General features: G+C 46.0%; 3 protein-coding genes across 3 annotated transcripts in view; 1 reads left to right on the forward strand and 2 right to left on the reverse strand.

Annotated features, from left to right (window-relative positions):
* Window positions 1-3,600, reverse strand: part of NDUFS3 (NADH:ubiquinone oxidoreductase core subunit S3) — a 6,623-nt gene extending 3,023 nt beyond the window's left edge. The window contains exons 1-4 of the mRNA XM_007958505.2: window positions 3,543-3,600; window positions 3,367-3,432; window positions 1,987-2,084; window positions 1,453-1,602 (exon numbers count right to left, since the gene is read on the reverse strand). Coding sequence (XP_007956696.1) covers window positions 1,453-1,602; window positions 1,987-2,084; window positions 3,367-3,432; window positions 3,543-3,600 — 372 coding nt within the window. The remainder of the gene's footprint in view (window positions 1-1,452; window positions 1,603-1,986; window positions 2,085-3,366; window positions 3,433-3,542) is intronic.
* Window positions 3,601-3,827: 227 nt separating this feature from the next.
* KBTBD4 (kelch repeat and BTB domain containing 4) lies at window positions 3,828-7,752 on the forward strand. The gene is made up of 4 exons (XM_007958507.2): window positions 3,828-3,873; window positions 4,656-5,273; window positions 5,944-6,050; window positions 6,892-7,752. Exons 1-4 carry the CDS (start codon window positions 3,828-3,830, stop codon window positions 7,750-7,752), a joined length of 1,632 nt encoding a protein of 543 aa, XP_007956698.1.
* Window positions 7,753-9,085: 1,333 nt separating this feature from the next.
* PTPMT1 (protein tyrosine phosphatase mitochondrial 1) lies at window positions 9,086-11,687 on the reverse strand. Its single transcript, XM_007958512.1, has 3 exons — window positions 11,679-11,687; window positions 10,677-10,868; window positions 9,086-9,241 (listed from the first exon to the last, which is right to left on the reverse strand). The coding sequence occupies exons 1-3, from the start codon at window positions 11,685-11,687 to the stop codon at window positions 9,086-9,088; spliced, it is 357 nt and encodes a 118-aa protein (XP_007956703.1).
* Window positions 11,688-14,509: the final 2,822 nt, after the last annotated feature.

The raw sequence follows: 14,509 nt of genomic DNA on the forward strand, positions 1-14,509 counted from the left end.
CTGAGACTATGGCCCCTAGCTGCCTTTCAGGTCTGGAATTGAACCCACTCCTGTGGCTTACAGCCAACCAAAAGACAGGCATATGAGCTGAACATTTACATTAGGTAGATATACTCCTTGGAGGGATCAATCATGGGAGACTAGAAGGGCTGTGTATGCCCAGGGAGACAACTCAGGGGGCAGGAGGGCATGGGAGGGAAGGACACAGGGAAGAGGTAACTATGGGGAGGAAGTGGGAAGAGAGCAGTTACACTGTGGGAAGTTACAGTCAGTATCATGAAACAAAATGTATGTGAACTGTATGGGAAATGAATTTGCTCCAAATCACACACAAAAAAGAAAAAAAGATGCTGCTTTATTTACAATTACAGGAAGTCCCTGGGTTACAAACATCCAGCTTACAGATAACTCCTACTTGCCCTTTAATGTTATGTAAATGTGCCCTCACTTTGAAACAACTGAACCAATCCGTCCTTGCAAGAAATTCATCAGTCACCTTCACTTGCTGCACATGCAGCTTTTAAATCAATAAAAAAGTTTCCAGTCTTTTTTTTTTTTTAATTATGATTTGAGTGAAACTTTACAGAGCAAATTAGTTTTCCATTCAGAAATCCATATACATTCTGCTTTGGGACATTTACTGCAATCCCCACACTGTAAGGTATTCTTCCCACTTCTTCCCCTCTTCCTTCTTTCCCATCCGCCCCCCCCCCCGTCCTAGCTCTATTCCTGGGCAAATGCTGTTCCTTTAATCTCATGTTTGACTATTCTAATGAGTGCATACCCTCCTAATATTACTGTGCCACCTTATAGGCCCATCATTTGTCAAGCCTTTTCTTGCACTAAAGTAAGGCTAAGTAAGAAATGTATGCACCTGTTGCAACTTACCTACCAATTCATGTTAAAGACACACTTAGGAACTGGTTTCTTTAGTAAACTGGGGACTGCCTATACTTCCAAAGTCCTAGGCCACAGCTGTAGCTCTCAGCATGCCTGTGTTAGCTAATGCTAATGGCTTTGTCTGGGTTGTTCCCCTGATCCTGTTCCACCTCACCCTCACTGGTCTAATTGCTGGATTCCTGGTTATCCACAAAATTCAACACAAACATTCTTTCTCCTCTCTCTTCCAAGAAGTCTCATAGACAAGGCTGTGTGTCCCTCCCATGCTCTTACTGCATCCTTCTACCATCCCACGTATTGTATAATAATCTGTTTTATGTGTCCTTCTCACTAAGGTAGGGGGACTCCGGGAGGACAGATACTTGTTACTTCTTTCGTGATGCCCAGGGTCTGGAAAACAGTAGATAAGCAGTAAATATTAATAGCTAAACATACTGAGAACCTACTGAAACTAAGGTGGCTGTGACCCTCACAGGCAGTTATCACCCTGAAACTGTTCTGTCCCCTTTCCCTCCCCTTACTCTCCAGATCTTCTCAAACTCTCCAACTGACCTCAAAACGATTTTGGCGAGTGGGGACATCCACTGCCGTTAAGTCAGCCAAGGATCTGAACTGTGCGTTGGTGTGATCCCTGAGGAAAGTCAGCACTGGGATGACTCCATCAGGATGAATACAGATCTCTAATTCATTGAAGCAGGATACCTGCAAGCATGGAACAGGGTGAGAAGAAGGGACTAAGAGTTCCCAAGGGAGCAGCTAGTCTCAACTGGAATCACCTGGGGTAAGCCCAGATTTGGGATGGTTGGAGTACATGGTTTCTTTGAAACCACATGCCCTGAGAAGGTGGTACTTTCTTAATCCAAAAACCAAAATGAAACCTGGTGTCATCAAGTCAATTCAGACTCATGGTGACCACATGTGTTACAGGGTTTTCTTGATGATAATCTTTATAGAAGCTGATCACCAGGGCTTTCTTCCGCAGCACCACTGAGTGAGTGCAGACCACCAACATTTAGCTTAGTAGTTGTTTGTGCCACTCTGGGACCTTTTCTTGATCCAGACTCAAATAATAGTAGCAAATATTACCTGGACTTGTTGGACATATTTGGGCAGGATTTCAGCCACATACTCTCCAAAAGCTGAGAGCTGCTTGTGGGCCACATCATTCCGTGGTCTGACAGTGGCTAGAAGGAAAAGGCATGTTTAGCAGAAGAATAAAGATAACATCAGTCAGCCCTGAATTCAGTCTCTAGGGCTTTCTGCAGAACCCTGCGAAAGGAATGAGGTGAGGATGGGGGAAGTCTTAAGCCTCAGGAAAAAACAACTGCTCAAATACAGCTGCTGCAAAGACACCTTTATTACTGCACCTGGGCCATTCGTCCCTGGTCTGAACTACTCTGGTGATTCTTCCTTCACACTGCCTGTGTCTGTACTAAAGCAGCATACGTCCTAGCTCTCCTACCAGACTACATGCTTCTGAAGGATGGGAACCAGAACTTTCCATTCTGTCTCCTTACACTTGGTTCATAGTTGGTTCTCAAGTCAGAAAGTCATGACTGAAGAGCCTTCAAAGATTATCTAGTTGAAACCACTTTTTGTTATTAATGAGGAAACTAAAGCCCGTAAGGGCCCGTAAAGGAGAAATGCCAGCTCTCCTGACTCAGTCAGCTTATGTTGATCTGTAACATGTTATCTCTACACACTCATTCAAGCAACCTTACATCACCGAGCACCCACACACCACAGGCCGCAGTGCCACAGTGAAGCATTCACTGGTCTTGGACCAAGGCCAACTTGGGTTCCAATACCAGCTTCTTCACTAGTTCTATGACTTGGACAAGTTACTTCTTTGGACTATATCCTGCCTGACCTGTTGAATATGTGGATCCTAACTTCATCTATGGGAGCTCTGGTAGCCTAAGGCACTTGACTGCTAATCAGAAGGCTGGCGGTTCAAACCCAACAGTCACTCCTCGGAAGGAAGATGGGGCAATCTACTTCCGTAGTGATACTGCCTAGGAAACCCAAGGGTCTCTATGAGTCGGTCCGACTCGACGGCACATAACAACAACGTCATCTATCTCATAAAGTTATTGTGAAAGTTATGTAAGATAATGCATTAAGGCACTTAGCAAGGTGGCTGACACACCGCAGGCGCTCAAGGTGAACAACTGTTACCGGGCGCTAGGGCCCAAAGGTAGGGTTTCCTATTCTCAAAGGGCTGAAAGCTTATTCAGTGGAAAGCGGAGTCGTGGAAACGGACCAGAAGCAATCAGGGCCATGACAGAGAGGCCTGAGAGCGCAGGGAGGACCCGATTCTGCCTGCAGACGGAAGATCACTGCAGTCGAGTCTCCAAGGACAAGCAGTTATTTGCCGGGAGAACGCAGGGAAGGGCATCCCGAACCAAGTGAATGAAGGGGTCCCCGCCAGCTGTCTAGAGACGAGCGCAGCCCGCACATACTCACGGCGCGTGTCGGCCAAAGCGCTCTCCCTCCTGACAGGCACCAACAGCGCCGAGGGTCGCCTGGCCCCTGCACAGGGAAATAAAGGCATAGAGGCGCGGGATGAGGCCTGAGGTGCTCCTTACACCGAGCGAACCGCTGTTCCTACCCCCGGTTTCAGCCGGATGTCCCCTGCTCACCCCGGGCCAGTGCCGCGGCTCCCACGAGCCCCCGCCACCAGCCCCTCGCCGCTGCCATGTTCCCCGGATGCAGACTCAGCAGTCAAAGAAAAGCCGACAGGAGACGGAGCCCCAAGGGCAAGGGCCGGAAGCGGAAGTGTGTAGCGGATGTTCTTCCGGGCGGACGCAGAGGGCCGGAAGCAGAGGTTCCGGGTTTCGGCCTCCGGGATGAAAGGAGGGAACGCAGGTGAGAAGGCGAAACGAGCAGGTGGGGAAACGGTGAGGTAAACTCAGTGCTAGCTCGATATGGCGCAGGTTGGAGATAAACGGAGGTCCCTAAAGAACCAAACGGGTGAGAGGAGGGAAAAGAAGCAGGGATTCTGCGTTCTACGTTCCGCTCCCCTCCCCCCACTTCTCCAGCTAAGCTTCGGAACTGGGCAGGCGGGAAGGGGAAGAACGGTTTCCCTGGCGACCGTTTCCCAGGCGATTCCAGGTGGAGCCCGGACACTAGTGGGCAGTGGGTCTCCTCGTACCCCGGCCGGGGGATGGCTGGGCTCTATCTCGAGTTCTGGGACGGAGCCTTGAGAAGTCATCAGGGGGAGCGGAGAAGCCGAAGGATAGCAGCTCAGAAGAGGGAAAGTGGGGGGCTGCTAGATGTTGCAAGCTAAGCGTCTTAGTGAAGGAGCTGGACTTTCCACGGAGGAGGAGGAGAGGCCCTGGCCACAAGGATGTGGTAGTCTTTTTTGTCTGATTCCGCTGCCCTCGAGCCGCACTAGTATTCTGCCGATAGATATTTGGTTAGTAAGGCCATAGGCTTCCTTTCTTTGCTTTTATGTGTTTACCTAAAGCCCAAGCCTTTTGTTACTTCAGTGAAAGGAATGCTTCGTATTTTCTGAGGGAACACCAAGAGTAGGAACTTTTTTTATTTCATTGGGGTTGGGATGGCACGAACCCAGTTTTGGTTGAAGGAAGTTCCCCGACTTCATTGGCAGAATCAACACTAAGGCCAAGCTAGCCCCACTTTGCTCTGGCTTTTCCCTTCTGCCTTCTCCCTCCTTCCCTGAGATGGACAGTTGAACTCACAGATGATGGGTGTGGAATCCCTAAGTTACTCAGGGTGGTATTGCTTTGCAGACAGCTGGCAGCGAGAGAAGTCAGCCACCATGGAATCACCAGAGGAGCCTGGAGCGTCCATGGATGAGAACTACTTTGTGAACTACACTTTCAAAGATCGGTCACACTCAGGCCGAGTGGCTCAGGGTATTATGAAACTGTGTCTGGAGGAGGAGCTCTTTGCTGACGTCACCATTTCAGTGGAGGGCAGAGAGTTTCAGCTCCACCGGCTGGTCCTCTCAGCTCAGAGCTGCTTCTTCCGGTCCATGTTCACTTCCAACCTGAAGGAGGCCCACAACCGGGTGATTGTGCTGCAGGATGTCAGCGAGTCTGTTTTCCAGCTCCTGGTGGATTATATCTACCATGGGACTGTGAAACTCCGAGCTGATGAACTGCAGGAAATTTATGAGGTGTCAGACATGTATCAGTTGACATCTCTCTTTGAGGAATGTTCTCGGTTTTTGGCCCGCACAGTGCAAGTGGGAAACTGCCTTCAGGTGATGTGGCTGGCAGATCGACACAGTGATCCTGAGCTCTACACTGCTGCCAAGCACTGTGCCAAGACCCACCTGGCCCAGCTGCAAGGCACAGAGGAATTTCTCCACTTGTCCCACCATCTACTCACTGATATCATCTCTGGTAAGTTGAGGGAGAGGGTACTCATACCCACCTACTTGGATATGATCAGACACTATTCTAGTTCTAGAGAACGGAATTCTCAGGTGTCCTGGTAGGACTTTAGATCCCTGCTGAGAGAGGTTGAGTTGAGATTCAGTGTAGTGCTATCAGAGATGAGTGTTCCTTCCAGAGGAAGAAGTCAGAACAATAAAAGCAGCAGCACCAACCCACAGAAGGCAGTAAGGAGCTATTTTTTTTTTACAATCTAGTTTTTCCTGTGCATAAAGGTTCTTATCTGTCCTGTACTTTGCAGGTACCTGTGGCACTAGTTACCCAAGTAGACTGAGAGTGAGTCAAGATATTGAAATAAACTTTTATAGCGATGGGCCAACTTTAGGTAAAAATCCTGACCTACAGCCATACTTAGTTGTAAGTTCTGCAGCCTAGTAAGTTGCTTCCATGGAAAATGGGAGAATATCAGGCCATCCATTATTAAAAGAAAAAACAAAGCAATTTCAGATTCACTTTTTCATTTTACATTCTTTCATGTAATATATAAATAAAAGGTATTATATATATGTTACACGAAGTAGAAATAGTATGTGTATCTAAGTAAATTACAAATAACATTGACATATATGTGTGTTTCTTCTTGGATTGTTATTAACCATACCTGTCCTGATTCCTACAGATGGAGTTCCGTGTTCCCAGCGTCCAACAGAGGCAATAGAAGCCTGGATTGATTTTAACAAAGAGGAAAGGGAGGCTTTTGCAGAGTCACTCAGGACTAGTTTGAAGGTAAGGCAACTGACCTTGTAGTCTTTGTACATTCCAGCCTGGCCTCTTCTTTGATAGCTGGTAGAGTAATGTCATGTCTGGTTTGATGTTGTGTGCTGAGGAGATTTATTAGCCCAGAAGCCACCAACCTCTGGGCTTCAAAGCTCCTTGAGAAAACTACTTTCATCACTGCATTAACAGTCCTTAGTCTGAAGCAAAGGAGCTTTGGTGGTGCAGTGCCTAAGGCATTTCACTGCTAACCAGAAGGTTGGTGGTTCAAACCCACCAGCCACTCTGTGTAAGGAAGATGGGACAATCTACTTCTATGAAGATTTACCACCTCAGAAATCCAAAGGCTGTTTGTTTTCTGAAGCAGGGCTTTGAACCACTTTATTCTGGTTCAACCCCCTGTTGAGAATTTGCATTTTCACCTCAGATTGACTGAATCAGAATTTACATTTTAACAAGATCCACAAATGATTCTTAAAAAAAATAAGCCTCCAGACAAACAGATGATCTTATAATAATCTGGGCATCTTGTTAAAATGTAGGTGCTGACTCTATAACTGGAGTGGAAATACAAATTCTCAGCAGAGGATTGGATTAGAATGAACTGGTTCAAAGCCCTGGTCTGAAGTACCAGCTTTTTTCTTTTTTTTAAAGAAAAAAAACTGCAGGAATAAATCCAATGTTCTCAGCCCCAGCGTGAATGCAAATGTGACTGGAGGAGAGTCGGGTTGACACACAGTAACTAGAGAGGAGTAGGTTAGAGCAGAATACAAGTGTGTGGTCCAGGTCTTTCAAGGATGTGCATCCCAGCTCAGCCTTAGCCTAGAACATCTAATTTTGATTTTGTCGACAGGAGATTGGCGAGAACGTGCACATTTACCTGATTGGGAAAGAGTCGTCTCGTACTCATTCGTTGGCTGTGTCCTTGCACTGTGCAGAAGATGACTCCATCAGTGTAAGTGGCCAAAACAGCTTGTGCCACCAGATCACTGCAGCCTGCAAGCACGGCGGAGACCTCTATGTGGTGGGAGGCTCCATCCCGCGGCGCATGTGGAAGTGCAACAATGCCACTGTTGACTGGGAGTGGTGTGCACCTTTGCCTCGAGACCGGCTCCAGCACACTCTGGTGTCTGTGCCTGGGAAAGATGCCATATACTCGCTGGGTGGCAAGACACTGCAGGATACCCTGTCCAACGCAGTGATCTACTACCGGGTAGGTGACAACGTCTGGACAGAGACAACCCAGCTCGAGGTGGCTGTGTCAGGGGCAGCTGGTGCCAACCTCAACGGGATCATCTACTTACTAGGGGGGGAGGAGAATGACCTGGATTTCTTCACCAAACCGTCCCGACTCATCCAGTGCTTTGACACAGAGACAGACAAGTGTCACGTGAAGCCCTATGTGCTGCCCTTCGCAGGCCGCATGCATGCAGCCGTGCATAAGGATCTGGTGTTCATCGTGGCTGAAGGGGACTCCCTGGTGTGCTACAATCCCTTGCTAGACAGCTTCACCCGGCTTTGCCTTCCCGAGGCCTGGAGCTCTGCCCCATCTCTGTGGAAGATCGCCAGCTGTAACGGGAGCATCTATGTCTTCCGGGACCGGTATAAAAAGGGGGATGCCAACACCTATAAGCTTGACCCTGCCACTTCAGCTGTCACAGTCACCAGGGGCATTAAGGTGCTGCTAACCAATTTGCAGTTTGTGTTGGCCTGAGGCTGTGGGGGAGGGGAGGGAGAGCAACTGACTCCTGTGCCCTCCTCTTTTTCAGCACCCACCCATCCAAACTTAAAGTCCCTAGGCCCCACTTCAGAGTATTGTGTTATTTTTTGGCACATAATAGGAAAGGCAGCACCTCAGCCCGTCCCTGAACCTGTCATGGTTTTGTTTGGGGCCCTTCAGACTGCTGCTGCTCAGCTGGCTGCCTGAGCGAGAACAGGCCACCCTGTTTGCTGCCCTTCCCTGTGCCCGCATCCAGACTGCTTAGAGCAAGCCTCTTCCCAGACCTTAGCCTCCCCTCCTTACCTGATCAGTGTTAAATAGAAGCAACTCTGTCCCAAGACACAGGCAGATGCCCAGATCCTTTTATCTATGTACCCTGCTGTGGCCAGTTGATGACCTTTTGTTTCACAAGTAATTATATGTTAAGAGTTGTCCTTCAGGCTTTGTTTGGGAGAATGGACTAAGCTGAAGGTGTATTTCACCAGCAAGAGTCGACTCCCCGGACATTCCTTCTATGGACATTCCTTCTATTGCTTTCTCGTCTGTCTGTCAGAAAGTGTATACTTTGGTTTTAATTTTGGCTTACTCCATTCCTGTGTGAGGTATAAGCCAGAAAGAAGTAGAAAGGATTATTTCTGATTAATAGCAGAAATTGCTTTTTTCAAACTCTCTATATATAAAGTCTGTGCTCTTTTAAAAGCTGTAAGTTAAGAGCCAAGAACTGTTCATACAAATAAAAGTTTTGGAAGGGATACGCGTGTCTGTGTTAAATTCTGAAGGGGTGACTTTAAGGGAAATGAATTATACACTGACACATGTCCAAGTCAGCAATACTGATTTCATACCATACTTGTTTTCTACTTAAAAGATCACTGCTCCAAAAGCGTGAGAAGAGCCCCACGAGGCCAGTGAAGATCAGGGTCCTGAGAGTGGCAGTGAGGCAGGACTGAGTGTCTCTCCTCACTTGCCTAGTGTCAATTGTCTCTGAGTTACGGTGCTATAAGTATCATTAGGCACAACACTAGGTACATGGTAGATTTTTGTTGAAATTATTATTTCTTTGACCCTGTTCACAAAAATAAGACACCCCTATCACTGGCCCATGTTTCTTGGCCCATGTTCCTTACCCTGTGAATAGCGACCATGCCATTATCTCTCTAGCCATTAAACAGTTACTTCAGGAAAATGAAGACAAAGGAAGCAAAATTATCCATTACTTAGCACATTTCTGGTATGTCAAGTCTGGGTTTATGCCCCTTTGGTCCTGTTAAACTTTTTTATTCTTCAGCAAGTAGGGTTGTCTTGAGTTCTTCCTAATCTGCATTCTTCATGTCTTTGATGTATGACCAGTCTCATCCTTTGCTGCCCCTGCAGTAATCTTGTAAAACTCTTTGAGAACTTCTAACTGGCCAGGTCTAACATGGATGTGTGACCGGATGTTGGTGATGAATCGTACAGCCTCTTCTGGACTCCAGTTGTGCACCTGAAGGACAGGGTTTGGAAATCAGAGAAAGCAGTAGGTGTTAAGGTGCCCTTGACCTATGAGCTGACTTATGTGTAGGTGCTAAAGGGCTCCCAGAATTTCATTTTTTAAAAAGTCCATTTTCTTGAGAGTCTAAATCTATGCCCCGTAGTTCAACGATGCTATGCAATGGGCTGGGTGGAGAAGCCAGTTCTTGCTCTGCCACGGCCTGGAAGAAGAAGGTTGAACACACAAAGCTGAGATCCTAAACTGAAGCCCACCTAGGCCTACTCAGTTTCCTCTCTGGACTGGGCTGTTGGTTTATAAGAGTTTCCAAGAAAGAGTATACAGGTGTTTTTATGCAACTTGTCACCATGGCTACAAACTTGTTCTTATTTAATCAGGAGGGTCATCTTTGTGTCCCAAGGATACTCGATGGTTTAGAAGAAATCAATAGAACGAAAAAGTTACAGACTTCTAGTCTACTGATTCAATTCCCATTTGGTCCAAAAAGTCTCGAACCCTGTTTCCAGCACAGAGTCCTTATAACAATGCCTTCCTGTTGGCCATACCACACACTCACCCATCCACAGAATACAAACAAGGTCAGGCTGTTGACATTTCCCCTTAAACTACCTACCTGAAATAGTAAATGCTACAGAGGCCAGGCAGGTAATGAAAATGAGGCTGGGAAAGGTTAAAACAATAGGGAATGATGGACTAGAGGGCATGTGGCCCTCCCAAAAGGAGCTTTAGTAGCACTGTGGCTAAAGCATTAGGCTGTAAACCAAAAGGTCCCCAGTTCAAATCCAGCTGTTCCATGAAAGAAAGACGAGGCAGTCTGCTTCCATAAAGATTGACAGCATTGGAAACCCTATGGGGCAGTTCTACTCTGTCCTAAAGGGTCACTGAGTAGGAATTGACTTGATGGCAGTGGGCTTGGGCCCCTCCCAGAGGTTTTGAAAAGCAAGCCATCTGCCAATAATAATGTGATAGGCAAAATCCAGTTTAGATCCCCTTTTAGAAATTAATGTCCAGAACTTTACTCTCAAAGACTTGAAGAAACCTGAGTACTACACAGCTTAAGTGATCGGGACTATTACCTACACTACTAGGCTTCCTGCTATGTGACGTAACAAGTGCTTCTATCCTTTTGCTCATGTTGGACAGTCTTCAACAGCTCTAAGTTTTGAATGCCTGTCGGAGGTCAGCGCTTGACATACATTCTCATTTAAGTTGCACAATTAATTTAAGGAAACAGCAGCAGAGAGGTGAAGCACTTTTGTCTAGGTCATACTGCCAGCTAGAGGTCAGCCTGCCTTTCCATGATACCACACCACCTCCCAACAGCCTGAAACTAGGAGGACAGCTCCTTTTGGCAAGGCCCACTGACAGACCACGCTAAAGTTCTGGAAATCTGCTGTGAATGGGGCCAGCCCAGAAAAACATTTCCTACCTGAATCAAATACGCTGCCACCATGGTGGCACTTCTGGAACGCCCGGCCTTACAGTGCACATAGACACACTGGCCCAGTGACTGGTACTTGAGAACAAACTGGACTCCTTTCTGCAGGTTAGCCAAGGTTGGGACTCCGATCATGTCTACCGTGCTAAGCCGCAGCTGCTCAACTCCCACTTTCTTCCACTCCTGGAATCAGGTCCATCAGCATAAAAAAGAGAATGCAAAGGGCCTGATGAGGGTACAAGAGGCGGCGAAGACAATCTGAACACAGGCAGCCTCCAGGGTTATGAAGGACCCTCAGACTATGGACAACTCCTATTGCCCCTTTAATGCTAGGTACATTTGCCTCACTTTGGAACGACTGACCAAACCCCTATTTCTCAACAAATTCTTCATCACAGTCACCTTCACTTGCTGCACCTGCAGCTTTTAGGTTATTCAAAAGCCTTTGACCCTTTTCTTGCCCTAAAGTAAAGCTAGGAGCTCTCCTAGCATAGTGCCTAAAGCACTTGACTGCTAATCAGAACGCTGGCAGTTCAAACCCACCAGCCACTCCTTGGAAGGAAGATGGAGCAATCTACTTCTATAGTGATACTGCCTCAGAAACCCAAGGAGGGATCACTATGAGTCGGGTCCGACTCGACGGCAGATAACAACAAAGTAAAGCTGTACCTTACTGAGAAGCTGTACCCGTTCCAACTTACCTATAAATTCTTAAAGACATAGGAATAGATCTCTTTCGTAGGCCGGGGGATGGCCTGCCTACCATTTCCTGTTTTCTAAATAAGAAACTTCCATAGAAATGCCTTTAAAATGACTGACCTACATGGTGGGCCTTTCATCAAACAACAGCTGTGCTTGTTGTGTGAAATAAAAGATTTCAAGCATTCTTCTAACAGCCCCCTTGGGGTACTTACACCATCAGTTGAAAAATATTAGCTATATAAAATTCAGCTGCAAAAGTTATGTTACTTTTTTTGTGTGCAGTCTTGGTACCTGTGCCATGATCCAGCTGCAAGGCTGAGGTACTGTATTTTCAAGGGCTTTCTCTTTCTCTAGGAGCTCTGCTGGCCTGGTGGTTAAAGCATTTGGTTGGTTGCTAATTAAAAGGTCTGCAGTTCACAACCCACCACCTTCTCTGTGGGAGAACCTTGAGACAAACAGCCTGTTTCCATAAAGATTTACAGCCTTGGAAACCCTGTGAGGCAGAATCAACTCATGGCAGTGGTATTCAGTTTGGGTTCTTTAGGGGATAGGTGGTTAAAAAAAAAAAAAAGTGTTACCATTTTAACATTAAAACAATGTACATACCTTTGTTCATACAATATTATCCTTTAAAAGACAAGGATTTGGGGGATATAAGGCCTTTAGCAGGCTAGGCAACTTTATTTTTGCTTTAAGACTTCAACTATGCTCCAGCTACTTGTTATTAACCTCTTTAGCTAGAACCAGAGATTATGACTTTATGACTCTTGAGCAAGGTTAAAACTGTGAGATTAACAAAAAGTAAAAGTTTTACAGCAGGTAAAACTAGAAACCCCTGAGGAGTTTGCTAAACATTCAGATAGCTGGGCTACATACACCCCAGAGTTTCTGAATCAGAATCTATGGGGCTTGTTCTTAGGAATTTATATTTTAAATAATTATTAGGCGCACTAAAATGTGAGAACCACTGCCTTAGAGATTTCTTTTCGGTAGGCTAGCTGAATGACAGCAGCTGCATCTTACAAATGTGAGTGCCCCACACCTAGAAACCAGGCATCTTCTGTGGATGCCCAGTTTTTGACTTCCCTTACTCCCCACAAGACTAACCACAGTAATGAATAGTTATCATTTTGGCCAACAACTCCTAGGGCCTTGTGGTAAAACACTTTGAGAAATCCAAGGAATTGTCATTCATTCTTTAAAAATGTATCCCATAACATAAAAAAAGATTAGGTTTACTGATCCGATCTAGCCTGGTGAGACCCCCAGACTATGGCCCCTAGTTCCCCTTCAGGTCTGGAACTGCACTCACTCCTGTGGCTGCACCCAAAAAATAGACAGGCATATAGGGTGAACATTGACTCAGGTAGATACACTCTGTGGGAGAACAGAAGGGCAGTGTTTGCACAGGGAGATAGCTCAGAGGACAGGAATGCACAGAAGGGCACAAGGAAAAGGTAAAACTACAGGGAGGAAGTGGGAAGAGAGCTGTTACATTGTAGGAAATTGCAATCAATGTCATGAAACAAAATATATGAACTGCTGTATAGGAATTGAATTTGCTCTGTAAACTCTCACCAAATCACAATAATAATAATAATAAATGCCATGGCGAGATGATATTTCTACATATGTATTTGTATGTGCAGCAAATATGTCCAAGTATGTAGCAGAGCATACAGGGGCCAAAGTTACATACACTTCTTTGTTGTTGTTGTTGTTGTTATGTGCCATCAAGTCAGCCCTGACTCATAGCGACCCCTCCTTGGGTTTCTGAGGCAGTATCACTACGGAAGTAGGATTGCCCAACCTTCCTTCCGAGGAGTGGCTGGTGGGTTTGAACCGCCAGCCTTCTGGTTAGCAGTCAAGTGCCTTAGCCACTATGCTACCAGAGCTCCCATACATACACTTCTTAGCCATAACTAAGTATCTTGAGGAACTGAGTCACTGGGTTTGAGGGCTTAGGACCATAGTGTCTGGGGACATCTAGGTCAACTGGCACAACACAGTCCACAAAGTCAATGTTCTACATCCTACTTTGGTGAGTAACAACGGGGGTCTTAAAAGCTTGTAAGCATCCTTCTGGGATGCAGTGGTTGCTCTCTCCCTGCCAAGAGTGAAGAAAATCAAAGACTCAAGGACAGAACTGGTCCAAAGACTTAATGGACTCTACAAACCACAGCTTCTAGCAGCCTGAGACCAGAAGAACCAGAGGGTGCCCAACTACCACTACCAACCACTCTGATCAGATCACAATACAGGGTTCCAGAAAGAGTAGGAGAGAAATGTAGAACAAGATTCAAAATCATAAAAAAGACCAGACTTAACTGGTCTGATAGAAACTGGTGGAACCTCTAAGACTATGACCCTTAGACACCCTTCAAAGCTGAAGCTGACCTCACCCCTGGAGATGACCTTTCAGCCATCCCTTCAGCCGACAGGGTGAACAATTCCACCCGTGAGGAACATGTTCCTCGGAACAATCAACTATGCCAGATGAGGAAGGCAGCATTTGCCCAAGAGCAAAGCTCAGAAGCCTGGAAGGGGCAGAAGAGAGGAATAAACGGATGGGGAACCAGAGGAGGAAGTGGGGAGAGTGCTGATACATTGAGGGGATTGCAACTAAGTCACAAAACAACATATATAAATTGTTGAATGTGAAACTAATGTGCTCTGTAAATTTCCAACCCAATCACAATAAAAAATAAAGAAAAAAGTATGCCATGTAAGGACCCAAAAGATGGACCCTGATCAAAAAGAAGAAAAATGGGGAACAGAATTTCAAATCCTCATGGAAATCAGACTTACTGGATCCATTGAGACTAGCTGCACTCCCCTATTAATGGCCTGGAAACAATTTTTAAAACTTTGACCAAAACTATCCTATGAAGTCATTCTTAAACTAAACAATTTAGCACAATGTATAAAGATGTTTGCCTTTAGAACGGTGTGCTTTTAAAGAGTTATCTATATGACATCAAATTGACAAAAGAATGCTAAACATAGTGAAAATGGTGACACAATGTAAAGTATGCAACCTCTGTCATTGGACTGCATATATAAAAACTGTTGAACCAGTGTATGTTTCATAGTGTATATTTTCACCACGTCTAATTAATCTA

Source organism: Orycteropus afer, unplaced genomic scaffold, assembly GCF_000298275.1.
Source record: "Orycteropus afer afer isolate SDZICR_OR568_19922 unplaced genomic scaffold, OryAfe1.0 scaffold00997, whole genome shotgun sequence".
NCBI lineage: Eukaryota > Metazoa > Chordata > Mammalia > Tubulidentata > Orycteropodidae > Orycteropus > Orycteropus afer.